The 25,271-nt window shown below is 66.5% G+C and overlaps 2 protein-coding genes across 2 annotated transcripts in view; one reads left to right on the top strand and one right to left on the bottom strand.

Moving 5' to 3' along the window:
• STRA6 (signaling receptor and transporter of retinol STRA6) lies at positions 1 to 24,066 on the bottom strand. The gene is made up of 17 exons (XM_054169073.1): positions 23,957 to 24,066; positions 18,942 to 19,020; positions 18,399 to 18,484; positions 18,132 to 18,271; positions 17,345 to 17,511; positions 15,506 to 15,631; positions 13,290 to 13,357; positions 13,111 to 13,187; positions 10,756 to 10,817; positions 9,104 to 9,284; positions 7,511 to 7,586; positions 7,281 to 7,414; positions 5,367 to 5,484; positions 4,996 to 5,097; positions 3,466 to 3,629; positions 1,908 to 2,045; positions 1 to 185 (listed from the first exon to the last, which is right to left on the bottom strand). Exons 1-17 carry the CDS (start codon positions 24,064 to 24,066, stop codon positions 7 to 9), a joined length of 2,007 nt encoding a protein of 668 aa, XP_054025048.1. The 3' UTR covers positions 1 to 6.
• Positions 24,067 to 25,006: 940 nt separating this feature from the next.
• The window catches only part of CCDC33 (coiled-coil domain containing 33), a 101,401-nt gene continuing 101,136 nt past the window's right edge, over positions 25,007 to 25,271 (top strand). The window contains exon 1 of the mRNA XM_054168789.1: positions 25,007 to 25,055. Within this exon, the coding sequence (XP_054024764.1) occupies positions 25,007 to 25,055 (49 nt within the window). The remainder of the gene's footprint in view (positions 25,056 to 25,271) is intronic.

The following is a 25,271-nucleotide window of genomic DNA, read 5'->3' as shown; positions in this document are numbered from 1 at the left end:
GGAGGGTCAGGGCTTGGGGGGGCCGAGCTGGGCGCCGTTGGCCGTGGGGTCGGTCAGGGCGGTCTTGCGGCAGGCGCTCAGCGAGGGGTTGTGGAGCAGGGTGTAGGCCAGGCCCCAGCGAGCTCTGCTCTGCTTGAACCTGCCTCTGCTCCCTGCTGCCTTCTTGGCCTGCAGCAGCTGGATGCCTGGAAGCAGAGGAAAAGGCAAGGGGAAAGGTTTCAGCCCCACGCCAGCTCCCCCTCGGGCCGGGGCCGCCCCAGCTGCCGGCTGCGCCCCGGGGTGAGAGCTGCGGAGCCCCAGGGCTGGAAGGAGAAAGCTTCGAGGTCACAGAACCATTGTAGGGGCTGGAAGGGACCTCGAGGAGCAGCCAGTTCCAACCCCCCCAGCTGCCATCATCGAGGCCAGACACTAACACCACCACCTCCCACCCCAACCCGTGCCCCACACAGCAGCACAGCCCCCCAGGGGTTGGGGGTGCAGGGGTTCCACCCCTGCCCTGGCAGCCTGGGGCAGAGCTGGACAGCACTGTGGGAGGGGAAGAAACTGCTCCTAATGTCCCAGCTGAACCTCCCCTGGTACAGCTGAGCTGCATCCAAGGGCCAGGGGCTGCACCTTGGCCACAGCCACCCCAGGCAGTGCTGCAGGCTGGGGACAGAGTGGCTGAGAGCAGCCAGGCAGAGAGGGAGCTGGGGGGAGGGGTGGAGAGCAGCTGAACAGGAGCCAGCAGTGTGCCCAGGGGGCCAAGAAGGCCAAGGGCATCCTGGCCTGCAGCAGGCAGAGTGTGGCCAGCAGCAGCAGGGAGGTCATTGTGCCCTGGGCTCAGCACTGCTTAGGCCACCCCTGGAGTCCTGTGTCCAGCTCTGGGCTCCTCAGTTTCAGAAGGCCATTGAGAGACTTGAAGGTGTCCAGAGAAGGGCAAGGAGGCTGGGGAGGGGTCTGGAGCACAGCCCTGGCAGGAGAGGCTGAGGGAGCTGGGCTTGCTTAGCCTGCAGAAGAGGAGGCTCAGGGGAGACCTTCTTGCTCTCTGCAACTCCCTGCAGGGAGCTTGGAGCCAGCTGGGGCTTGGGCTCTGCTGCCAGGCAGGCAAGCAGCCCCAGAACAAGAGGACACAGTCTGCAGCTGTGGCAGGGGAGGTTGAGGCTGGAGGGGAGGAGAAAGTTCTTGCCAGCCAGAGGAATTGGCCCTTGGGCTGTGCTGCCCAGGGAGGTGGTGGAGTCCCCATGGCTGGAGGTGTTTAGGAAGAGCCTGGATGAGGCCCTTGGAGCCATGGTTGAGTTGCTCAGATGGTGCTGGGGGAGAGGTTGGACTGGATGAGCTCTGAGGGCTTTTCCAACCTGGTCCATCCTATCCTATCCTATCCTATCCTATCCTATCCTATCCTATCCTATCCTATCCTATCCTATCCTATCCTATCCTATCCTATCCTACCCTACCCTACCCTACCCTATCCACCACTCCCCCCAGCTCCCTCTCTGCCTGGCTGCTCTCAGCCACTCTGTCCCCAGCCTGCAGCACTGCCTGGGGTTGCTGTGGCCAAAGTGCAGCCCCTGGCACTTGGCTGTGTTCAATCTCCTGCCCTTGGCCTCTGCCCATCTGTGCAGCCTGGCAAGGTCCCTCTGCAGAGCTCTGCTGCCCTCTGACAGCTCAACTCCTGCCCCCAGCTTGCTGTCAGCTGCACCTCTCCTGCTGCTGGACTCCATCCCCTCCTCCAGACCATCAATCCAGATATTGAACAGGATATTGATCACCACCTACCAAGCTGAGGTGGCGCAAAAGGGGACAACCCTCTCCCGTCCCTTTACCCCCAAAAGCAGCTCTAGAGGAGGGGCAAACCCACAGAGGGGACCCCCCAGACATCCCCCCCGAGGCTGCTGGCCACTCCATCCTCTTGCCTGGGGCTGCCTCACCTTCTTCCACGTGGCTGGGCTGGAGCCCTGCCGGCGCCCCCGGGCGGGCTGGCTGCAGCAGCAGCAGGCAGAAGGCTCTCAGCACGGGGTGGGACTGGCTGACCTCCAGTTTCAGGTAGTGGCAGTAGCAGTGGTAGCCTGAGGGGCACAGCCACAGTCACTGCCTGGGCAGGGGGCAGGCTGCCCGGGGCCCCTCCTCCCTCCTGCCCTGCAGCGGGAGGGGAAGGCTCCAGCTCGGCCCTGCCAGGCCTGGGGCTGGGCTCTGCTCCCAGAACCCAGGGAAGCAGGGAGCGGGGAGGGAGGGAGGGTGGGATGGATGGAGGGATAAGGGCATGGAGGGATAGGGGGATAAGGGGATGGAGGGATAAGGGAGTGGAGGGATGGAGGGAGGGAGGGATGGATAAGGGGATATAGGGATGGATGGGTAAGGGGAGGGATGGATAACGGGAGGGATGGAGGGAGGGATGGAGGGAGGGATGGAGGGAGGGATGGAGGGGATATAGGGATGGGTGGGTAAGGGGAGGGATGGATAAGGGGAGAGAGGGAGGGAGGGAGGGAGGGAGGGATAAGGGGGTGGAGGGATGGAAGGATGGATAAGGGGATATAGGGATGGGTGGAGGGATGGATAAGGGGAGAGAGGGAGGGATGGATAAGGGGAGAGAGGGAGGGATGGATAAGGGGAGAGAGGGAGGGATGGATAAGGGGAGAGAGAGACGGATAAGGGGGTGGAGGGATGGAAGGATGGATAAGGGGATATAGGGATGGGTGGAGGGATGGGTGGGTAAGGGGAGGGAGGATAAGGGGAGAGAGGGAGGGAGGGATAAGGGGAGAGAGGGAGGGAGGGATAAGGGGAGAGAGGGAGGGAGGGAGGGATAAGGGGAGAGGGAGGGAGGGAGGGATAAGGGGAGAGAGGGAGGGAGGGAGGGATAAGGGGAGAGAGGGAGGGATAAGGGGAGAGAGGGAGGGATAAGGGGAGAGAGGGAGGGAGGGAGGGATAAGGGGGAGGGAGGGAGGGAGGGATAAGGGGGAGGGAGGGAGGGAGGGATAAGGGGGAGGGAGGGAGGGAGGGATAAGGGGGAGAGAGGGAGGGAGGGATAAGGGGAGAGAGGGAGGGAGGGATAAGGGGAGAGAGGGAGGGAGGGATAAGGGGAGAGAGGGAGGGATGGATAAGGGGGAGAGAGGGAGGGATTGATAAGGGGGAGAGAGGGGGGGATGGATAAGGGGAGAGGGGGAGGGATGGGGGGAGGGATGGATGGATAAGGGGATATAGGGATGGGTGGAGGGATGGGTGGGTAAGGGGAGGGATGGATAAGGGGAGAGAGGGAGGGAGGGAGGGATGGAGGGAGGGATGGAGGGAGGGAGGGCGAAGCAGAAAGAAGCAGGCCCCAGGAGGAGCTGCTCCCTCCGGCTGTCCTCCCACCTTGCCCGCTGCTGCGGGCAGCTGCTTGGAAGCCAGCCTCCATCCTGGCAGCTGCAGGGGAGGGAGGGAGCCCCGGGAGCCCCCAGGGGCACCGCCCACCCCCTCCCCCCGGCCGCCCCCGGGCCGGGCCTGCCCTACCCGGGTCGAAGGCCTCGGCGGCGCGGCTGAGCAGGCTGAGGTCCAGCCGGCAGAAGTGCAGAGCGTTGTAGAGGGCAGAGAGGATCAGCCTCCAGAGCCCGGCCAGCACCCCCAGCAGCACGTTGGTGGGGAAGAGCAGGAAGGAGGCGATGCAGAGAGCGCGCCTGCCGGGCCGGGAGGGAAAGGGGAGGGAGGGATGAGGGGAGGGAGGGAGAGAGGGATGAGGGGAGGGAGGGAGAGAGGGATGAGGGGAGGGAGGGAGGGAGGAAGGGATAAGGGGATGGGTGAGGAAGGGAAAAGGGGAGGGAGGGAGGGAGGGATAAAGGGAGGGAGGAAGGGAGGGATAAGGGGAGGGGGGAGGGATGGATAAGGGGAGGGGGGGACAAGGGGAGGGAGGGATGGATAAAGGGAGGGAGGGATGGATAAGGGGAGGGAGGGATGGATAAAGGGAGGGAGGGATGGATAAGGGGAGGGAGGGAGGGATAAGGAGATGGGGGAGGAAGGGAAAAGGGAAGGGAGGGATAAGGAGATGGGGGAGGAAGGGAAAAGGGAAGGGAGGGAGGGATAAGGGGATGGAGGGAGGGATGGATAAGGGGATGGGGAGGGAGGGATGGATAAGGGGATGGGGAGGGAGAGATAAATGGAGGGAGGGATGAGGGGAGGGAGGGATGAGGGGAGGGATGGATGAGGGGATGGGGAGGGAGGGATGAGGGGATGGGGGAGGGAGGGATGGATGAGGGGTTGGGGGAGGGAGGGATGGATGAGGGGAGAGAGGGATGGATAAGTGGATAAGGGAGGGAGGGATAAGGGGAGGGATGGATAAGGCAGGAGGAGGAGGAGGGAGGGACATAAACTGCCCTTCCCTGCCACAAAACCTGCAGCCAGAACAGCCTCCTCCCTCCCCTCCCCTCCCCTCCCCCCCTCCCCAGCAGCCCCCAGCCCCATGGCTGCCCCCCCAGCGGGCTGCCAGGCTCCCCAGCAGGGGCTGGCACGGGGCCCCCAGCCAGCCCCGGGGCCTGGCCCCCTGCACGCTCCAGGGCTCTGCCCTGCCCCTGGGGGCTCAGAGAGCAGCCTGGGGGTGGGGGTGGGGGAGCAGCAGAGGCCAGGGGAGGCAGCAGTGACCTCCTGGGGCCCTGGGGGAGGGGGGATGGGGGGCAGTGCCTTGGGACGGGCAGAGCAGGACCCCCAGGGCCAGCCGGGCCGCAGCAGCAGGAGGAGGCTGCAGGGAGACCCTGCAGGAGGGGAGGCTGTGGAGGGTGGGCAGCCCCAGGGCACCACAGAGGGGTCACATCCTGCTGCTCCAGCTGATCCTGAGGGGCCAGCAGAGACTTGCAGATGGAGGGGGGAGGGGGGGTGGCTCTCACAGCTCGCCCCCCACTGAGATCAAGGCTGGGGGTGGTCCTGAAGGGTCCCCTCTGGGGGCAGGAAGCCACTCCAGAGCCCTCCTGGGGGGTCCTGCACAAAGCTGAGGCGGTGCTGGGCCCCTGGGAGGCTCCAGGCTGCCCTGCAGGAGCTGCCCCTGCTCCATACCTGTTGGTGAGCTCCTTCCTGAGGGGATGCTGCTCCAGGAACTGGTAGTGAGCTGCCAGGTGCTGCAGCAGGAGGGCAGCTGCCAGGGTCAGCCAGAAGGGCCTGGGGGGGAGGGAAGAGGCCTTGAGCCCCCTGCCCTAGGGGAAGGGGTCCTCCCCCCACACCCCAAGGCAGGGGGACTGGAAGGAGATGACCTGCAGGGTCCCTTCCCAACCCATCCTATGCTTCTGACACCACCCTGCAGGGGACTCCCTCCCAAGCAGGGGGCCAAGGCAGAGCCTCCCCTTGACACCCTCAGATGCAGCAGGGATGTGGCCATGGGACCCCTTTGGGTCTTCCCAGCCCTCCCTGGGGGCTGGGGGAGCTCTCACCACATGGTCTGAATGACTCTGAGGAGGGGGCTGCTGGTGCCAGACTGGAGGGGGATGACCAAGAGGAAGGTGAATCCCACTGAGCAGACGAAGAAGATCACTTGCTGGATGAGGAGACCTGGGAAGGAGCCACAGGGAGAGAAGCCCTGGAGGGAGAGGCTGCAGGAAGTGGTCCTGAGTCTTCTTCCCCCACCTCCAGCCCTGCTGCTCCCTTCCCTGCCTCCCCTGCTCCAAGCACAGTGCTCCCCCTGGGATTTGACTGCAGGCTCAGCCTTGCTTCCCACTCCCCACATTGTCCCCCCCCAGGAGGAGACTTCACTGAGGGCCCTGCAGCTCTGATCAGAGCACCCCAGAATCCCCAGGGCTGGAAGGGAGCTCAGGGCTCAGCCAGCTCCAACCCCCCCTGCCATGGGCAGGGACACCTCACACCACAGCAGGTTGCTCACAGCCACCTCCAGCCTGGCTGCAAACACCTCCAGGCAGGAGGCTTCCACCTCTGGATCCTCTCCCTCCACCTCTGGCAATGGGCACTGGCAGCCCTTGGCCAGCTCAGCTGCCCTTGGCCTTCTGGGCTGCCAGTGCCCATTGCTGCCTCCCTGGCCCAGCCCTGATTCCTGCCCCCTTCAGAGGTCTCCCAGACCCCTATCCCTCCCTGACACCCTTGCAGCCCCCTGCAGCTCCTGGAAGGCCACCAGAAGGTCTCCTGGGAGCCTTCTCCTCTCCAGCCTGCACAACCCCAACTCCCTCAGGCTGTGCTCACAGCAGAGCAGCTCCAGCCCTCTGCTCCTCCTCCTGGCCCTGCTCTGGACACCTTCCAGCCCCTCCAGAGCCTTCCTGGCACAGAGGCTCCAGAGCTGGCCCCAGAGCTCCAGCTGTGGTCTCAGCAGAGTGGAGCAGAGGGGCAGAATCCCCTCCCTGGCTCTGCTGGCCACACTTCTCTTGCTGCAGCCCAGGCTCTGCTTGGCTCTCTGGGCTGCAGGAGCACTTTGCAAGGGGCTCTGATTCCAGAGCAGCAGCAGCTCTGGTTCCTCCTGCTCCAGCTTGTGCTCCCCCTCCCCGCTTGGCTTCCAGGACTTGAAGCCCAGGATTGTTGAGCAGGAGGAGGGTTCCTGGCAGCCCGGTGGGGTGCAGCCAGCCCTGCTGGGGCTGTACCAAGTGCTGGGTGCTCAAAGGCAAGCTGGCAAACGGCTGGGAGGAGCTCCTGGGCTGCTGCCCAGCTCCTACCTCCACACTGACCTCTCCAATTTGCCTGGAAAATGAGGTTTGCCTTCCCCAGGGGTGGTCTCCAGCAGCCCTGGTGGCCTTTCCCTGCCCCTTCCATCACCCATGCCCCCCAAGCTTGGACACCTCAGGCTGCCCCTGGGGTTGGGGCTTGCACGCACAGCACGGCAGCCACTGCCTGGAACCACCTCCTATTGGGGAAGAGAGGCCTTCAAATGCCTCCAGACCACGGTGGGAGGAAGGTTTCACCCCCCTCTGAGGTTCTCCATGCACCCATGGTTGGGGGGGGTGCAGCCCTCCCTGTCTGGGAGCCCCAGGCTGGGCTGGGGAGGTTGGAGCAGCTGGGCAGAGCAGGACCCACGGAGCCACCCAGCCCTGTGCCCAAGATGCTGCCACAGCTTCTCAGAGGGAAACATCTGGGCTGGATCCAAGCCCAGGCAACATCTTCCCTTCCTCCCCCACCAAGGCCTCCCCTCCCTCCCTCTCTCCTTGCTCTCTTTGCTCCTCCCCAGCAGCCCTTTGCTCCTGCAGGCTGTGGCCGGGGGAAAAAAGAGCAACAGAAGCCTCCCAGCTGCCCCCCACCTCTGTGAACCAGGAGGGGAAAAGGGAGAAAAGAGGCTAGGTGGTGCAAGGAGGGGGTCCACCACCCTGTGCAGCCTCCCCCCCCTCCTGCTCCCCCCAGCCCTCCCTTACCCAGGCAGGTGAAGGCTGCCTGGAAGGCGGCGAAGCTCAGCCAGCAGGCGACGGCTCGCCGGGACGGCCGCAGGATGTGGGCCGTGGAGAAGACATCCAGCACAGCCCCTTGGTACAGGGCCCTCAGGTTGGTCCTGGGGAGGGGAAAGAGAGCCAGCTGCACCCCCTCCTGATCCAGGGGAGGACCCCACATCCCCCCCCCCTTCCACCTCCTTCCTCCCCATCCCTACCTGTGCATCACCAGCGTCCGCAGGAGCATGGCGCAGGTGAGCAGGCAGCACAGCACCAGGGAGCAGATGTAGCACACTGGAGGGGGGGGAGGGGAGCAAGGAGCAGCTGAGGGCTGGGGGTAGCAACCCCCACCCCCCAGCAAGAGAATCTCCTTGGCAAGCAGCTCTGAGGGTGGGGGGGGATGTAGGGATGGACAGGAGAAGGCTCCCAGGAGACCTTCTGGTGGCCTTCCAGGAGCTGCAGGGGGCTGCAAGGGTGTCAGAGAGGGATAGGGGTCTGGGAGACCTCTGAGGGGGGCAGGAATCAGGGCTGGGACAGGGAGGCAGCAATGGGCACTGGCAGCCCAGAAGGCCAAGGGCAGCTCAGCTGCCCTTGGCCTTCTGGGCTGCCAGTGCCCATTGCCAGAGGCGGAGGGAGAGGATCCAGAGGTGGAAGCCTCCTGCCTGGATGTGGCTGTGAGCAACCTGCTGCGGTGTGAGGTGTCCCTGCCCATGGCAGGGGGCTTGGAGCTGGCTGAGCCCTGAGCTCCCTTCCAGCCCTGGCAGCTCTGTGATGCTAAGATCTGCAGCAGCTCAAGCTCAGGCTCAGCTCAGAGCCTGCTTGATTCTGTGATTCCATGATTGTAGGTCCACTTTGTCCCTGCTCTCCCTCCAGCAGCTGGAACCCAGCTCCATCCAAAGCCTCTCCCCAGGCCCTAGACTCTGCACTCTCACTACTGGACTTGGTGTTCCTGAGGGTCTTTATCAACCTGGATGGAGTCTCTGGGACCTCTTAGGGTAGGATGGGATAGGATGGGATGGGATAGGGTGGGATGGGATAGGGTGGGATGGGATAGGGTGGGATGGGATAGGGTGGGATAGGATGGGATAGGATGGGATAGGGTAGGATGGGATAGGGTAGGATGGGATAGGGTAGGATGGGATAGGGTAGGATGGGATAGAATGGAAAAGAATAGAATGGAAAAGAATAGAATGGAATGGAATTAACCAGGTTGGAAGAGACCTCAGAGCTCAGCAAGCCCAAGCTGGCACCCAGCACTTCCTGACAGCTCAACCATGGCTCCAAGGGCCACATCCAAGCCCCTCTGCAACACCTCCAGCCATGGGGACTCCACCACCTCCCTGGGCAGCACAGCCCAAGGGCCAATTCCCCTGGCTGGCAAGAACTTTCTCCTCCCCTCCAGCCTCAACCTCCCCTGGCACAGCTGCAGACTGTGTCCTCTTGTTCTGGGGCTGCTTGCCTGCCTGGCAGAAGAGCCCAAGCCCCAGCTGGCTCCAAGCTCCCTGCAGGGAGTTGCAGAGAGCAAGAAGGTCTCCCCTGAGCCTCCTCTTCTGCAGGCTAAGCAAGCCCAGCTCCCTCAGCCTCTCCTGCCAGGGCTGTGCTCCAGACCCCTCCCCAGCCTCCTTGCCCTTCTCTGGACACCTTCAAGTCTCTCAGTGGCCTTCTGAAACTGAGGAGCCCAGAGCTGGACACAGGGCTCCAGGCGCTGAGCCCAGGGCAGGATGAGCTCCCTGCTCCTGCTGGCCACACTCCTCCTGAGCCAGGGCAGGAGTCCTGCCCTGCTGGGGGGCAGGAGCTGGCTGGGCACTCACCTTCCAGCGCCCACAGGTAGTGCCTGACGGTGCTGAGCTCCCTCTCCATGTCGCTGGGCACGGCAGGGCTGGCTGAGGGCACCAGGCCGAACTGCACCAGCAGCACCACGATGTCCTTGGTCATCCCTGCCCTCACGATCTGCAGGCTGGGGATGACAGCCACCAGCAGCAGCAGGGCCACCTGGGGGAGCGCTGCCAGCTCAGCTCTGGCTCCCCAGCACCTCAGCTTTAAAGCCCCCTGAGGCTCAGCTGAGCCCTGGAGGCGCAGGGCTGGGGGGGGCTGCAGCTCGGCCGAGGGGGTGGTTGTGCAGGCTGGAGAGGAGAAGGCTCCCAGGAGACCTTCTGGTGGCCTTCCAGGAGCTGCAGGGGGCTGCAAGGGTGTCAGGGAGGGATAGGGGTCTGGGAGACCTCTGAAGGGGGCAGGAATCAGGGCTGGGCCAGGGAGGCAGCAATGGGCACTGGCAGCCCAGAAGGCCAAGGGCAGCTCAGCTGCCCTTGGCCTTCTGGGCTGCCAGTGCCCATTGCCAGAGGTGGAGGGAGAGGATCCAGAGGTGGAAGCCTCCTGCCTGGAGGTGTTTGCAGCCAGGCTGGAGGTGGCTGTGAGCAACCTGCTGTGGTGTGAGGTGTCCCTGCCCATGGCAGGGGGGGGTTGGAGCTGGCTGAGCCCTGAGCTCCCTTCCAGCCCTGGGGATTCTGGGGTGCTCTGATCAGAGCTGCAGGGCCCTCAGTGAAGTCTCCTCTTGGGGGGGGACAATGTGGGGAGTGGGAAGCAAGGCTGAGCCTGCAGTCAATCCCAGGGGGAGCACTGTGCTTGGAGCAGGGGAGGCAGGGAAGGGAGCAGCAGGGCTGGAGGGGGGGGAAGAAGACTCAGGACCACTTCCTGCAGCCTCTCCCTCCAGGGCTTCTCTCCCTGTGGCTCCTTCCCAGGTCTCCTCATCCAGCAAGTGATCTTCTTCGTCTGCTCAGTGGGATTCACCTTCCTCTTGGTCATCCCCCTCCAGTCTGGCACCAGCAGCCCCCTCCTCAGAGTCATTCAGACCATGTGGTGAGAGCTCCCCCAGCCCCCAGGGAGGGCTGGGAAGACCCAAAGGGGTCCCATGGCCACATCCCTGCTGCATCTGAGGGTGTCAAGGGGAGGCTCTGCCTTGGCCCCCTGCTTGGGAGGGAGTCCCCTGCAGTGTGGTGTCAGAAGCACAGGATGGGTTGGGAAGGGACCCTGCAGGTCATCTCCTTCCAGCCCCCTTGCCTTGGGGTGTGGGGGGAGGACCCCTTCCCCTAGGGCAGGGGGCTCAAGGCCTCTTCCCTCCCCCCCAGGCCCTTCTGGCTGACCCTGGCAGCCAGAGTCCCCTGCTTGGGAGGGCCCTGAGCTCCCTTCCAGCCCTGACAGCTCTGTGGTTCTGTGCCTGCTGTGAGGAGGAACTTCTGCCCTGTGAGGCTCCCAGAGCCCTGGAGCAGGCTGCCCAGGGAGGCTGTGGAGCCTCCTGCTCTGCCCTGTGTGAGCTGTGCTGGAGTCTCTGCCCCTGCTCTGGCACAGGGGTTGGAGCTGATGATCTCCAGAGGTCCCTTCCAGCCCCTCACACCCTGTGAGCTGCGCTCCTGGGGCCGGGAGGGTCGGGAGGGAGCTGTGGTTGGGGTTTGAGCCTCAGCCTCACCTGGTAGACAGCGATCAGAGCGGTGGTCAGGGAGAGCAGCAGCTTCAGGGGGATCTGGAAGCCTGCACGGCAGAGTTGGGAGCTGCTGCGGGTGGGGAGGGGCTGGGGAGGTGGGGGGGAGGCAGGGGGAGGGCTGCAGGTCCCCCCCAGCCCTGCAGGCAGCCCGGAGGCCCTGCTGGGACAGCGCTCATGGGGCTGGCCCCGGGCAAGCCCTGCCCGGGTGGCAGAGCTCTCTCCCCTGGCTGCCTGCAGCTCCTTCCTCTTCCTCCTCTCCCACAGCCAGGGGAGCTTTGGGCACCCAGAGCACCGCAGCCCAGCTGCCTGGGGAGACGCAGCCCTGGGGGTGCCAGCCCCTGGCACGCCCCCCCCGGCCTCTCCCGTGGGCACAGGGCACCAGGAGGCTCCGGCGCTGGCTGCCCAGGGCTGAGGGAGCCTCCTCCTCGGCAGAGCCTCCAATCCCCCCCGGGCAGCCCAGCCCCCGGCAGCCCAGCTCCCGACAGCCCGGCCCCGGAGAGCCCAGCCCCCGGCAGCCCGGCCCCGGAGAGCCCAGCCCCCGGCAGCCCGGCCCCGGAGAGCCCAGCCCCCGGCAGCCCGGCCCCGGAGAGCCCAGCCCCCGGCAGCCCGGCCCCGGAGAGCCCAGCCCCCGACAACCCGGCCCCGGAGAGCCCAGCCCCCGGCAGCCCGGCCCCGGAGAGCCCAGCCCCCGACAGCCCGGCCCCGGAGAGCCCAACCCCCGACAGCCCGGCCCCGGAGAGCCCAACCCCCGACAGCCCAACCCCCGACAGCCCAGCCCCCGCCCCGGGCAGCCCCGCCCCGGGCAGCCCCGCCCCGGGCAGCCCCGCCCCGGGCAGCCCCGCCCCGGGCAGCCCCGCCCCGGGCAGCCTTGGCAGGGCTGACGCCCAGGGGCCACTCCCAGACCCCACCCTGCCGGCACTGCGGGGGAGCTCCCGAGGGGCATTGCCCTGGCCCCCTGCAGGCCTCAGCCCAGCCCAGGCTCCACCTCCCCAGCCCAGGCTCCATCTCCCCAGCCCAGGCTCCAGCCCCAGCTGCACCTCCCCAGCTCAGGCTCCATCTCCCCAGCCCAGGCTCCATCCCTCAGCCCAGGCTGCATCCCCCCAGCCCAGGCTGCATCCCCCCAGCCCAGGCTGCATCCCCAGCCCCAGCTCCATCCCTCAGCCCAGGCTGCATCTCCCCAGCCCAGGCTCCATCCCTCAGCCCAGGCTCCATGTCCCCAGCCCAGGCTCCATCCCCCCAGCCCAGGCTCCATCCCTCAGCCCAGGCTCCATCCCCCCAGCCCAGGCTCCATCCCCCCAGCCCAGGCTCCACCTCCCCAGCCCAGGCTCCATCCCCCCAGCCCAGGCTCCACCTCCCCAGCCCAGGCTCCATCTCCCCAGCCCAGGCTCCATCCCTCAGCCCAGGCTCCATCCCCCCAGCCCAGGCTCCACCTTCCCAGCCCAAGCTCCATCTCCCCAGCCCAGGCTCCAGCCCCCCAGCCCAGGCTCCATCCCCCCAGCCCAGGCTCCATCCCCAGCCCCAGCTCCATCCCTCAGCCCAGGCTGCATCTCCCCAGCCCAGGCTCCATCCCTCAGCCCAGGCTCCATGTCCCCAGCCCAGGCTCCATGTCCCCAGCCCAGGCTCCACCTCCCCAGCCCAGGCTCCATCTCCCCAGCCCAGGCTCCACCTCCCCAGCCCAGGCTGCACCTCCCCAACCCAGGCTCCATCCCCCCAGCCCAGGCTCCATCTCCCCAGCCCAGGCTCCATCCCTCAGCCCAGGCTCCATCTCCCCAGCCCAGGCTCCACCTCCCCAACCCAGGCTCCACCTCCCCAGCCCAGGCTCCATCCCCCCAGCCCAGGCTCCATCCCCCCAGCCCAGGCTCCACCTCCCCAGCCCAGGCTCCATCTCCCCAGCCCAGGCTCCATCCCTCAGCCCAGGCTCCATCTCCCCAGCCCAGGCTCCATCTCCTCAGCCCAGGCTCCATCTCCCCAGCCCAGGCTCCATCTCCTCAGCCCAGGCTCCATCTCCCCAGCCCAGGCTCCATCTCCTCAGCCCAGGCTCCATCTCCCCAGCCCAGGCTCCATCTCCTCAGCCCAGGCTCCATCCCCCCAGCCCAGGCTGCACCTCCCCAGCCCAGGCTCCATCCCCCCAGCCCAGGCTCCATCTCCCCAGCCCAGGCTGCACCTCCCTGGGCAGCGCTGAGCGGTGGCAGCTGTGGGGGGGAGCTGCAGCTGCTGCCAGGGCAGAGATGCTTGAGGGCTGGAGCCAAGCAGGGCACTTGCTGGCCCAGGGAGGGAGGGAGGCAGCAGCCTGGCTGCCAAGCTGCTCCCCCAGCCAAGAGCCCCCAGCCCCCAGCCTACCTTCCTCAGGGGTGTAGATGTAGGAGCCCAGGTAGGCCTGCAGCCTGGCCAGGAGGTTCTCTTCCATCTTGGTGGAGCTGGGGGTGGAGGAAGGTGGTGAAGAGCTTGGCCCTGGGGAGCAGAGCTCCCTCTGCTCCCCCTGCTGCCCCAGGGCTGACCTTCTGCTGGCAAATCCTTACCTGGCCTTCTGTAGGCGTTTGGCCAGGAGAGCCTTGAGGTACCTCTGGTAGTAGCCTCCCCCTGCAGCCTGCAGGCAAGCAGCAACCATCAGTACCTGAGAGGCTGAACCAGAGCCCCTCTGGGGCAGGGCTCTTCCAGCCTGGAACCCTGGGATCCTGTCACTGAGCTGCCCAGGGCCAGGCTGAGGTGGTTTGGGCACGGGGAGGTGGTTGAGGGGGTGAGGAGAGGGCTCTCAGCAGAGCCTCTGTGTCCAGCCCAGCAGCCCCAGGGCCACAGAGTCCTTTGTTTGGGCTGGAAAAGGACCTCCAAGGGCAGGGAGTCCAGAGGGTTCCCCCAGCACTGCCCAAGACAGCAGTGGGTCACATCCCCAGGCACCACATCTGCACAGCTCTGGGGGGCTGGGGGTCTCCATCACCACCTCCCCCTCCCCCCCCCCGGGCAGCCAGGAGATGTTCCCTACTGCCCCAGCACTAAAGCTCTGAGGCCAGCACCTGGGCTTGGTGATCCCAGAGGTCTCTTCCAACCTGGCTGAGTCTGTGACTGCCTCTTGTTCTGCCTGGAGGGGAGCCCAGCCCCCACCTGCACTCCAAACCTCCTCCCAGGGAGCTGCAGAGGGCAAGGAAGGTCTCCCCTCAGCCTCCTCTGCTGCTCCCCCAGCTCCTTCAGCTGCTCCTGCCCAGCCCTGCTCCCCAGCCCCTTCCCCAGCTTCCTTGCCCTTCTCTGCCCCCCCCTCCAGCATCCCAATGGCCTTCTTGGAGGGAGACCTTGCCCTGCTCTCCCCTGGCCACCCTAGTGCCCCCCTACAGGGGGCTGTGGGTGCTGGGCTCCCAGCCCTGCCTTGGATGACACTTTGGAGCAGGGCTGGCAGCAAAGCTCCCAGCACCACCGAGGTGGAAATGAATCTTCCTTGTCCCTGGCAACAAAGCAGCCCCAAGACAGCCACAGCAGGAGACTGGAATGGAATGGAATGGAATGGAATGGAATGGAATGGAATGGAATGGAATGAACCAGGTTGGAAAAGACCTTCAAGATCATCCAGTCCAACCTCTCCCCCAGCACCATCTGATCAACTCAACCCTGGCTCCAAGGGCCACATCCAAGCCCCTCTGCAACACCTCCAGCCATGGGGACTCCACCACCTCCCTGGGCAGCACAGCCCAAGGGCCAATTCCTCTGGCTGCCAAGAACTTTCTCCTCCCCTCCAGCCTCAACCTCCCCTGGCACAGCTGCAGACTGTGTCCTCTTGTTCTGGGGCTGCTTGCCTGCCTGGCAGCAGAGCCCAAGCCCCAGCTGGCTCCAAGCTCCCTGCAGGGAGTTGCAGAGAGCAAGAAGGTCTCCCCTGAGCCTCCTCTTCTGCAGGCTAAGCAAGCCCAGCTCCCTCAGCCTCTCCTGCCAGGGCTGTGCTCCAGACCCCTCCCCAGCCTCCTTGCCCTTCTCTGGACACCTTCAAGTCTCTCAATGGCCTTCTGAAACTGAGGAGCCCAGAGCTGGACACAGGACTCCAGGGGTGGCCTAAGCAGTGCTGAGCCCAGGGCACAATGACCTCCCTGCTGCTGCTGGCCACACTCTGCCTGCTGCAGGCCAGGATGCCCTTGGCCTTCTTGGCCCCCTGGGCACACTGCTGCCTCCTCTTCAGCTGCTCTCCCCCAGCTCCCTCTCTGCCTGGCTGCTCTCAGCCACTCTGTCCCCAGCCTGCAGCCCTGCCTGGGGTTGCTGTGGCCAAGGTGCAGAGCTCTGCCCTTGGCTGTGTTCAGTCTCCTGCCAGCAGCTGCCTTTGAGGTCACTCCAGGCCACACTTTTTGGGTGGATGTAGTTCTTCCCCTCACCTCCTCTCCTCCCAGCAAAGCCTTTCCCAAAGGGGCTGGGGGGCTCACCCAGCCTGCTGGGCAAACAAGGCCACCCCAGTCCTGCCCTGAATGGGAGCCATTGATGCCTTAAGCCTCTTGTCCTAAGGAGTTTACTCCAAAGAGGGATTTTTGGGGCTCTTTCTTTCAACCTCCCTCTTCCTCCTGCAGTGAGAGGCACAGAGCCCTGACCCCTGCCCAGGCAGGGCTGGAGGGAGGCAGCTCCTGCCTGCTGCTGGAGCAAAGGGAAGGCCCTGGGGGAAGCTCAGCTCAGCCCAGTGCCCAGGGCAGGCTGAGGGGGGCTGCAAGGCAGGAAAGCTTCCCCCCCCACCTCCCAGAGCATGCAGGTTCCCCCTGCAGACCTTCCTCACCTCCTGATCCAAGGCATCCTCCTGCCTGGTGAAGCTCCTGAGGAGCAGGGCTGGATACCAAAGGCTTAAAAGCAGGAGGCAGATGATGATGGGGATGGAAGAGAGGGTGGAGTAGTACCTGTATATCTGGGGAGAAGCAGAGGATGTCCCCCCAGAGCCCACCACCCCAGCCTGGGGGGCTTGGGTCCCCCCAGAGCCCACCACCCCAGCCTGGGGGCTTGGGTCAGAGCCCACCACCCCAGCCTGGGGGGCTTGGGTCACCCCACAGGCCACCACCCCAGCCTGGGGGGCTTGGGTCACCCCACAGGCCACCACCCCAGCCTGGGGGCTTGGGTCAGAGCCCACCACCCCAGCCTGGGGGCTTGGGTCAGAGCCCACCACCCCAGCCTGGGGGGCTTGGGTCAGAGCCCACCACCCCAGCCCTGGGGGGCTTGGGTCAGAGCCCACCACCCCAGACTGGGGGGCTTGGGTCCCCCCACAGGCCACCACCCCAGCCTGGGGGCTTGGGTCAGAGGCCACCACCCCAGCATGGGGGGCTTGGGTCAGAGGCCACCACCCCAGCCTGGGGGCTTGGGTCAGAGCCCACCACCCCAGCCTGGGGGGCTTGTGTCCCCCCAGAGGCCACCACCCCAGCCTGGGGGCTTGGGTCACCCTAGAGGCCACCACCCCAGCCTGGGGGGCTTGGGTCCCCCCAGAGCCCACCACCCCAGCCTGGGGGGCTTGGGTCAGAGCCCACCACCCCAGCCTGGGGGCCTGGGTCAGAGGCCACCACCCCAGCCTGGGGGCCTGGGTCAGAGGCCACCACCCCAGCCTGGGGGCCTGGGTCAGAGCCCACCACCCCAGCCTGGGGGCCTGGGTCAGAGGCCACCACCCCAGCCTGGGGGCCTGGGTCAGAGCCCACCACCCCAGCATGGGGGGCTTGGGTCAGAGGCCACCACCCCAGCCTGGGGGGCTTGGGTCAGAGGCCACCACCCCAGCCTGGGGGGCTTGGGTCAGAGGCCACCACCCCAGCATGGGGGTCTTGGGTCCCCCCACAGGCCACCACCCCAGCCTGGGGGCTTGGGTCAGAGGCCACCACCCCAGCCTGGGGGGCTTGGGTCACCCCAGAGGCCACCACCCCAGCCTGGGGGGCTTGGGTCAGAGGCCACCACCCCAGCCTGAGGGGCTTGGGTCAGAGGCCACCACCCCAGCCTGGGGGGCTTGGGTCACCCCACAGGCCACCACCCCAGCCTGGGGGCTTGGGTCACCCTAGAGGCCACCACCCCAGCCTGGGGGCTTGGGTCACCCTAGAGGCCACAATCCCAGCCTGGGGGGCTTGGGTCAGAGCCCACCACCCCAGCCTGGGGGGCTTGGGTCAGAGGCCACCACCCCAGCCTGGGGGGCTTGGGTCAGAGCCCACCACCCCAGCCTGGGGGGCTTGGGTCAGAGGCCACCACCCCAGCCTGGGGGCTTGGGTCAGAGGCCACCACCCCAGCCTGGGGGGCTTGGGTCAGAGCCCACCACCCCAGCCTGGGGGGCTTGGGTCAGAGCCCACCACCCCCAGCATGGGGGGCTTGGGTCACTCCAGAGCCCACCACCCCAGCATGGGGGCTTGGGTCAGAGCCCACCACCCCAGCATGGGGGGCTTGGGTCCCCCCAGAGCCCACCACCCCAGCATGGGGGGCTTGGGTCAGAGGCCACCACCCCAGCCTGGGGGGCTTGGGTCAGAGCCCACCACCCCAGCCCTGGGGGTGCTTGGGTGACCCCCGAGGCCACCGCAAGGAGGTGAGGTGAAAGCCCACTTGCCAGCCTGGGCAGTGCCAGCTGCCCCTACTCCTTCTCAGGCAGTGGGACTCCTACCTTGGGGGACTGGGGGCAGTCCACCTTCTGCCAGATGTGGACCAGGCAGTGGCCCCAGGAGAGGAGGCAGCCCAGGAGGTAGCTGAGCCGGTGGCGGAGGGTGGCGCAGGCGGCCAGGGGGTAGTAGAAGGCAGGGTAGTAGAGCAGGGCCAGGATCTTCCAGTACTCTGGAGGGAGGGAGATGGAGATGGGGGGGCAGGGGAGAGGAAGGAGCAGCAGAAAGCAGAGCCCTCAGTGTGGGCAGGCTCACTAGAACCATCAGGGCTGGAAGGGGAGCTCAGGGCTCAGCCAGCTCCAAGCCCCCCAGCCACGGGCAGGGACACCTCGCACCGCAGCAGGTTGCTCACAGCCACCTTCCAGGCTGCCACCACCTCCCTGGGCAGCCTGTGCCAGGCTCTCACCACCCTCCTGGGCAGCAATTACTTCCTCACAGCCAATCTGAATCCCTCCCCCCCAAGTCCTATCCCTCCCTGGCACCCCAGAGCAGAGGGGGCAGGAGCCTCTCCCTCCACCTCTGGCAATGGGCACTGGCAGCCCAGAAGGCCAAGGGCAGCTCAGCTGCCCTTGGCCTTCTGGGCTGCCAGTGCCCATTGCTGCCTCCCTGCCCCAGGCCTGACTCCTGCCACCCCTCAGAGGTCTCCCCAGCCCTCCCTGACAACCCTCAGCAGTCCCTCCCCAGCCCCCCTGCAAGAGCCTGTGCCGAGCGGGCGGCCGGCACCCCCCCCCCCTAGCTCCTGGCTGGGGAGCAGCCTGGTGCCCAGGGGTGCCAGTCAGGGGCTCTCCTTACCCCGGGTGCTGGGGGAGGAGTGGGTGATGAAGGGCAGGGGGTCCTCATCCAGGACCAGGAGGCAGAGGGAGGAGAAGAGGACGCCGAACACTGCAGCCACCAGCCCCCGGTTGCCTTCCTCCTCCAAGAAGTTGGCTGGGCTGCAAGAGCAGGAGGGGAGAGGGAGCCTGAGAGCAAGCACCCTGGGGTGCCCTGCCCTGGCTCTCTGGGGGGAGAGGCACCCCCTGGGAGGGGTGGGGGGGGTGGGGGGGTGGGCTGCAAGGGTACCTGAGCAGCCCTGGGACTCCCTTCCAGCAGCTGCGGCGGAGTCGCCGGCGCTTCACCAGCAGGGACAGCCCCAGGAGCACGGCCAGCTGCCAGAAAGCCAACAGGGGAGCAGTGAGGGGGGGTGGGGAGAGGGGCTGGGGGGAGGAGGAAGGGTCTCAGCTGTGCTGCTGCGGGGTGGGAGGCTCCATCACCTCCCTCCCCCCCTCCCCATCCCGGCGACGCTGGGAGCAGGCACAGGCAGGGCTCAGCACTGGGCTCTGGAGGGGACCAGGCTGGGGAGGGAGGGAGGGGGGGGGAAGGGAAGGACTGGATCCAAAGCCTCCCCCCCCCCGCTTGCTGGTGTGGAACAAAGCCTGGAGATGAGCCAGGCCTTGGCTGGAGCATCCCAGCTAAGCCTTGCTCCAGCTCCAGCAGGCTGTGGTGGATGGCTGTGCTCCGGGGGGAGGGGGCCAGGAGCAGAGCTGAAGGGACCCCAAACCTGCTCCTTGGGGGGGGGGGGGTGAGGTGGCCCCAGCCCCGGGTGGGGGGGGGCTTGGTACTCACAGAGACAGGGGCCATGCAGAGGTGGTAGAGCCTGGGGGAGATGGTGGGCTCACAGGCTGGGATGGCACCGGGGAACATGCTGGAAAGAGGGGGGGAAAGAAAGACAAAGCAAGCACAGTTGTGGCTGGGACCACCCCCCCCCCGCCTCCCCCCACCCCTAAAGGGCAAAGCAGAGCTGCTGGGGGTGCCCAGCTGCAGGGTGGCAGCAGAGGCTTCACCCAGGTGCTGAGAGCCAAGGGTGAAGTCACCATCCTGAGATGACCTCTTGGGAGTGCCCCCCCCCAGGCTGATCCCTGCAGGGGCTGGGGGAACTTCCCTGCAGGTTGCAGGGTGCCAAGGAGGTCAGCAGGGAGGGCTGAAGCCCCTCTCCACCCTGTGCCCATCCTGGCCCTGCCTTCCCGAGGTGGGCAGCAGGCAGAGCAGCGTTGGCCTGGCTGCCTGAACCCCCCACACTCACTAAATGCCCCTTGAGGGGCACCTCAGAGCCCTTCCCCTGGAAGAAGGACCAGCCCCCAGAGCCAGGGGGGGCTGGCAGAGCTGGCAGCTGCCCAGGGCCCCGGAGCCACGTCCCCTGGGCAGCCCAAGGCCAGCAGAGCAGCAGCCCAGGCTTTGCTTTGGCTGTTTACCCCCTGGCCTCCCATCACAGCCCTTAATCTCAGCTCAGCTGGGGCTCTGCTCCTCTGCCCAAGGCCAGGAGCTGCTGTGCCCAGCCAGGGGACCCCAGCAGCAGGCAGCAAAGCTCTGCCCTGAGCAGCGACCCCCCCACCCCAGACCTGGAATTTGCAGGAGCCCCACAGCCTGCAGGGAGGGAGCCCCTGAGCCCCACAGCCTGCAGGGAGGGAGCCCCTGAGCCCCACAGCCTGCAGGGATGGAGCCCCTGAGCCCCACAGCCTGCAGGGATGCAGCCCCTGAGCCCCACAGCCTGCAGGGAGGGAGCCCCTGAGCCCCACAGCCTGCAGGGAGGCAGCCCCTGAGCCCCATAGCCTGCAGGGAGGGAGCCCCTGAGCCCCACAGCCTGCAGGGAGCCAGCCCCTGAGCCCCACAGCCTGCAGGGAGGCAGCCCCTGAGCCCCACAGCCTGCAGGGAGGGAGCCCCTGAGCCCCACAGCCTGCAGGGAGGGAGCCCCTGAGCCCCACAGCCTGCAGGGATGGAGCCCCTGAGCACCACAGCCTGCAGGGAGGGAGCCCCTGAGCCCCACAGCCTGCAGGGAGGGAGCCCCTGAGCCCCACAGCCTGCAGGGAGGCAGCCCCTGAGCCCCATAGCCTGCAGGGAGGGAGCCCCTGAGCCCCACAGCCTGCAGGGATGCAGCCCCTGAGCCCCACAGCCTGCAGGAAGGGAACCCCTGAGCCCCACAGCCTGCAGGGAGGCAGCCCCTGAGCCCCACAGCCTGCAGGGATGGAGCCCCTGAGCCCCACAGCCTGCAGGGATGGAGCCCCTGAGCCCCATAGCCTGCAGGGAGGGAACCCCTGAGCCCCATAGCCTGCAGGGAGGGAACCCCTGAGCCCCACAGCCTGCAGGGAGGGAACTCCTGAGCCCCACAGCCTGCAGGGATGCAGCCCCTGAGCCCCACAGCCTGCAGGGAGGCAGCCCCTGAGCCCCACAGCCTGCAGGGAGGCAGCCCCTGAGCCCCACAGCCTGCAGGGAGGGAACCCCTGAGCCCCACAGCCTGCAGGGATGGAGCCCCTGAGCCCCACAGCCTGCAGGGATGGAGCCCCTGAGCCCCATAGCCTGCAGGGAGGGAACCCCTGAGCCCCACAGCCTGCAGGGAGGGAACCCCTGAGCCCCACAGCCTGCAGGGAGGCAGCCCCTGAGCCCCACAGCCTGCAGGGAGGGAACCCCTGAGCCCCACAGCCTGCAGGGAGGGAACCCCTGAGCCCCACAGCCTGCAGGGAGGGAGCCCCTGAGCCCCACAGCCTGCAGGGAGGGAACCCCTGAGCCCCACAGCCTGCAGGGAGGGAGCCCCTGAGCCCCACAGCCTGCAGGGAGGCAGCCCCTGAGCCCCACAGCCTGCAGGGAGGGAGCCCCTGAGCCCCACAGCCTGCAGGGAGGCAGCCCCTGAGCCCCACAGCCTGCAGGAAGGGAACCCCTGAGCCCCACAGCCTGCAGGGAGGGAACCCCTGAGCCCCACAGCCTGCAGAAGGAGACCCTGCATGAACTCCACAGTCACCAAAGTGCCAGGGAGGGCTTCAGAGGACCCCCAGCCAGGAGCACAGCTTTGACTCCTGCCTTTTCTCCCTCCTCTCTTTTGTCCTCTGCCAGGGTCTGGCCTTGGACAGAGCAGAAAATTCCTGATGCCCCCCTCCCAAAATATCCAGGCTCTGGAAATCTGGGGCACCCACCCACAAGCCTGAGGACTCAGGGCTCACCTAGAGCCATTCTGGACCTTCCCAGGGCTTCAGCATCTCAATCCAGACCCCTGGGAGCTCAGGGCTCACCTAGAGCCATTCTGGACCTTCCCAGGGCTTCAGCATTTCAATCCAGAACCCTGGGAGCTCAGGGCTCACCTAGAGCCATTCTGGACCCCCCCCCCCCCAGGGCTTCAGCATCTCAATCCAGACCCCTGGGAGCTCAGGGCTCACCTAGAGCCATTCTGGACCTTCCCAGGGCTTCAGCATTTCAATCCAGAACCCTGGGAGCTCAGGGCTCACCTAGAGCCATTCTGGACCTCCCCAGGGCCTCAGCATCTCAATCCAGACCCCTGGGAGCTCAGGGCTCACCTAGAGCCATTCTGGACCTCCCCAGGGCCTCAGCATCTCAATCCAGACCCCTGGGAGCTCAGGGCTCACCTAGAGCCATTCTGGACCCCCCCAGGGCCTCAGCATCTGAATTCATAGCACCCAGGAGCTGTCAGCTGGGCAGAGCCCAGGGGGTTGCCTCCACCACCCCCCTGCCCATGGCTTGCTTGCCAAGGGGGACAGCCAGAAGGCAGCCTGAGGGTTGCTAGCAAGGTGTGGATCATGCAGAGGGACTGTGGTGGAGGCAGCTGGGCTGGGCAAGGGGATTTCAAAGGCTCTTTTGCAATGGAGAAGCTTAAGGGCTGGGGAGGAACCCTTCAGGCTGCTGGGAATCTCCTCCTGCTGGTCCTGAGGGTTAGGTTGCAGCCAGCTGAGTGATGTAAAAGCCACCCCCAGAGGGCTAAGTCAACAGAGGGACAATAGGTGCTGAGAGATGGGCCCTGGGCTGCCCAGCCCAGTGGCTGCACCGTGGGTGAGTTGTCTTCATGCTCCATGCCTCAGTATCCCTCCCTGCTCCTCCTCCTCCTCCTCCTCTCCTCGGGAAGGGCTTGCAGCCAGGAGGGAATGAAGCCCTGGCTGCAAGGCTGGGCCCTGGGGGTCCTGGCCCTGGGGCAAACACAGCTCTGCTCTTGCAAGTGTGCTTTGGTCAAGGAGCAGACCAGTGCGGGGGGAGGGGAGCTGGCACCTTCCCCCCTGCAGCAGGACAGGGAAGGGGGTCCCTGCTGCAAGGCAGCTCCCTGGAGAAGGAGCTGGGAGTGCTGGGAGAGGGGACAAGGAGTCCCCAGGAGTCCCCAGTGGGCACTCAGGGCCAGGAAGGCCAATGGGCCCCTGGGGTGCTGGAGGAAGAGTGTGGCCAGCAGGTCCAGGGAGGTTCTGCTCCCTCTCTACTCTGCCCTAGTGAGGACACATCTGAAGAACTGGGGCCAGCTCTGGGCTCCCCAGCTCAGGAGGGACAGGGAACTGCTGGAGAGAGTCCAGGGGAGGCTGCAAAGCTGCTGAGGGGCCTGGAGCAGCTCTGGGAGCAGCACAGGCTGAGAGCCCTGGGGCTGAGAGCCTGGAGCAGAGCAGCCCCAGAGGGGAGCTGAGCAATGCTCAGTGAGAGCTGCAGGGCAGGGGGCAAGAGGCTGGGGCCAGACCCTTCTCACTGGTGCCCAGGGCCAGGCCAAGGGGCAGTGGGCACAAACTGGAGCCCAGGAGGCTCCATCTGAGCAGGAGGAGAAGCTTGTTGGGTGTGAGGCTGCTGAACCCTGCAGCAGGCTGCCCAGAGAGGTTGTGGAGCCTCCTGGTGTGCAGAGCTTCCAACCCCCCTGGCCCTTGTGATCCTGGGCAGGCTGCTGTGGGTGCCCTGCTCTGGCAGGGGGGGAAGAAGATGATCCCCAGAGGTCCCTTCCAACCCCCTGCAGGCTGGGGTTCTGTGAGACCTACTGGTCCAGACCCCTGGGGAGGGAAGGGAGAAAACCCTGTGAGCCCAGGTAGGAAAAAGCTGATGAGGGTCAGCATGCCATGCAGGGGCTTGGCTGAGCATCCCAGCCCTGCCTCCCTGCTGGGGTGCTGCCAGCTCTCTTCACTCCTAGCCAAAAGCCACAGAGAGCTGAGGGCACTGGGGGGAAGTGGGGAGGGAGGAGGCTAAGGCAGCTGAACCACTGGCAAGGTGGCATCCCCAGGGTGTTTCCAGACCCTGAAGCTTGGAGCTAGAGCAACCTTCCCTGGGCCTGCCAAGGCTTTGAGGGGGCAGGCAGCAGGTTAGCACCAGGCCCTTCCCCTGGCTTTTAGGGCAACCACAGAGCTGTCAGGGCAGGAAGGGACCCCCAGGACTCAGCCAGCTCCAAGCCCCCTGCCACGGGCAGGGACACCTCACACCACAGCAGGTTGCTCACAGCCACCTCCAGCCTGGCTGCCAACACCTCCAGGCAGGAGGCTTCCACCACCTCCCTGGGCAGCCTGTGCCAGGCTCTCACCACCCTCCTGGGGCAACAACTTCCTCCTCACAGCCAACCTCAGCCTCCTCACTTGTGAGCTTTGCTCCATCCCCCCGCAGGGGGAAGAACTTCTGAGCAATCACCGAAGCGCAACTAGCAGAGATGCTCCTGCCAGAAGCACCCTCAAGAAGTGAAGCACTTGGAGGAGGCCAGCCCAAGCCTAGCCCCCTACCCCCCAGCTCCCACCCCCCCCACCCCCCAATCAATCCTGGCTCTGCAGCAAGGAGAGGGAGCAGGCAGGAGGCTGGCAGCTGCCCGGGGCGGGCCGGGGGGCAGGCGGCAGCGGGGCTGGGACACTTACTCGTCCTGCGGCACGGCTGGCTCCGCGGCTTCGTAGATGTACCAGTCGGCGCCGAGGTCATCGGCGTCCGGAGGAGCGTCCCGCAGCCCCCCGGAGCCGTTGGCTGCCATGGCCGTCCCCTTCCTCCCTCCGCAGGGCTGCAGAGAGGGTGGCGAGAGGTAGCCCGGAGGCACAAAGCAACCTGCGCTGCTCCCGGGGAAGGCTTTGGAGCTGCCGGCCAAGGGTGCTCTATCTCCTCGGCTGTACTCCCACAGCTGGGGGGGGAAGCTTTCAACACCCAGCTGTGCCTCCAAGGAGCTTTTTATCTGGGCTTGGAGGGAGGGAGCAGCTTAGGACACCCCCCACACACACACCTTCCTCCCCTCCTCCTGGAGTGCTGAGGGCACACCTAAGCCGTGTCCCCCCCACCTCCACCCCCGACCCACCTCCACCTCCCCCCAGCCCCGGCCGCTCCCCGCCCGCCCGCCGAGGGCCACGGAGCCTTTGTTTGGGCTGGTTCCCAGCTCCCCCGCTCCAGCCACCCCCGAACCGGCGCAAGGGTCAAGCGCTGGCCTCGGCGGCGCGGCCAGGGATGAGCTCTCCGGGCGGCTGGCGGGGACCGCCTTGTCCCCAGGGTGTCCCCCATCCTCCCCCGGCGCAGCGCCCGGCCTCCTCCCCCCAGCCCCGGGGTTAGGGGGGGGGAGACAAAACCTCAGCCCCTCGCTCCCTCTCTCTCGGTGGCACCGCAGGAAGGATTTGTCGCCCTGCCAGACCCAACAAGCTCTTGTTTCTCCTTCTCCCCCTTACTTTCCTGATGACTTTGGCCCCGGGGGCAGCCCCACACCCTCTTGCTGCCGGCCCACGGCTCCAGCCCAAGAGCTGCGCCTCGGCTCGCAGGGGGGCAGTGCCCCACAGCTGCCCCCCAAACGCCCGGCAGCTCCAGCAGCCAACCCAAGAGCTGTGGACACCTCGCCCTACGCCTCGGGGATGTCACCAACCCTCCCCCCTAGAGCTGAGGATGGGCTCCGGGGTCCCTCTGAGGCGTGGAGCTTGCGCTGCTTAGGCGGAGGGATGGTGGCGGTGTCACCCCGGCCTGAACTGAACGCTGGGGCTGAGGGGGGTGAGGGGGTGGGGAGGGGGCTGTGAGTCAGGCAGCAGCTTTGCTCCTCCGGGCTGCTGCTGTTTGCACAGCTGCTGTTCACCAGGGACCCTCGAAGGATGCTTCAAAGGGCTGCCCCCCCCCGCCCCCAAAGCTGTGGCCCTGCAGGGAGCCCTGGCTCTGGCACTTGGCACCGCAGCCACACCGCTGCCCCGCTGGACCTGCCGGGCTGGCTGG

This window comes from Dryobates pubescens, chromosome 17 (assembly GCF_014839835.1).
Source record: "Dryobates pubescens isolate bDryPub1 chromosome 17, bDryPub1.pri, whole genome shotgun sequence".
NCBI lineage: Eukaryota > Metazoa > Chordata > Aves > Piciformes > Picidae > Dryobates > Dryobates pubescens.
This window is presented reverse-complemented; position numbering and strand designations above follow the sequence as displayed.

What these genes read in the sequence shown, in the direction of transcription:
- STRA6 (XM_054169073.1), bottom strand. Translation starts at nt 24,066, where the DNA reads ATGGCAGCCAACGGCTCCGGGGGGCTGCGGGACGCTCCTCCGGACGCC. An exon ending in CTCTGATCGCTGTCTACCAG is followed by an intron (nt 9,285 to 10,755) that starts GTGAGGCTGAGG and finishes GCGCTCCCCCAG; the next exon opens with GTGGCCCTGCTGCTGCTGGT. An exon ending in CGCCGAGGCCTTCGACCCGG is followed by an intron (nt 2,046 to 3,465) that starts GTAGGGCAGGCC and finishes TGTGCCCCTCAG; the next exon opens with GCTACCACTGCTACTGCCAC.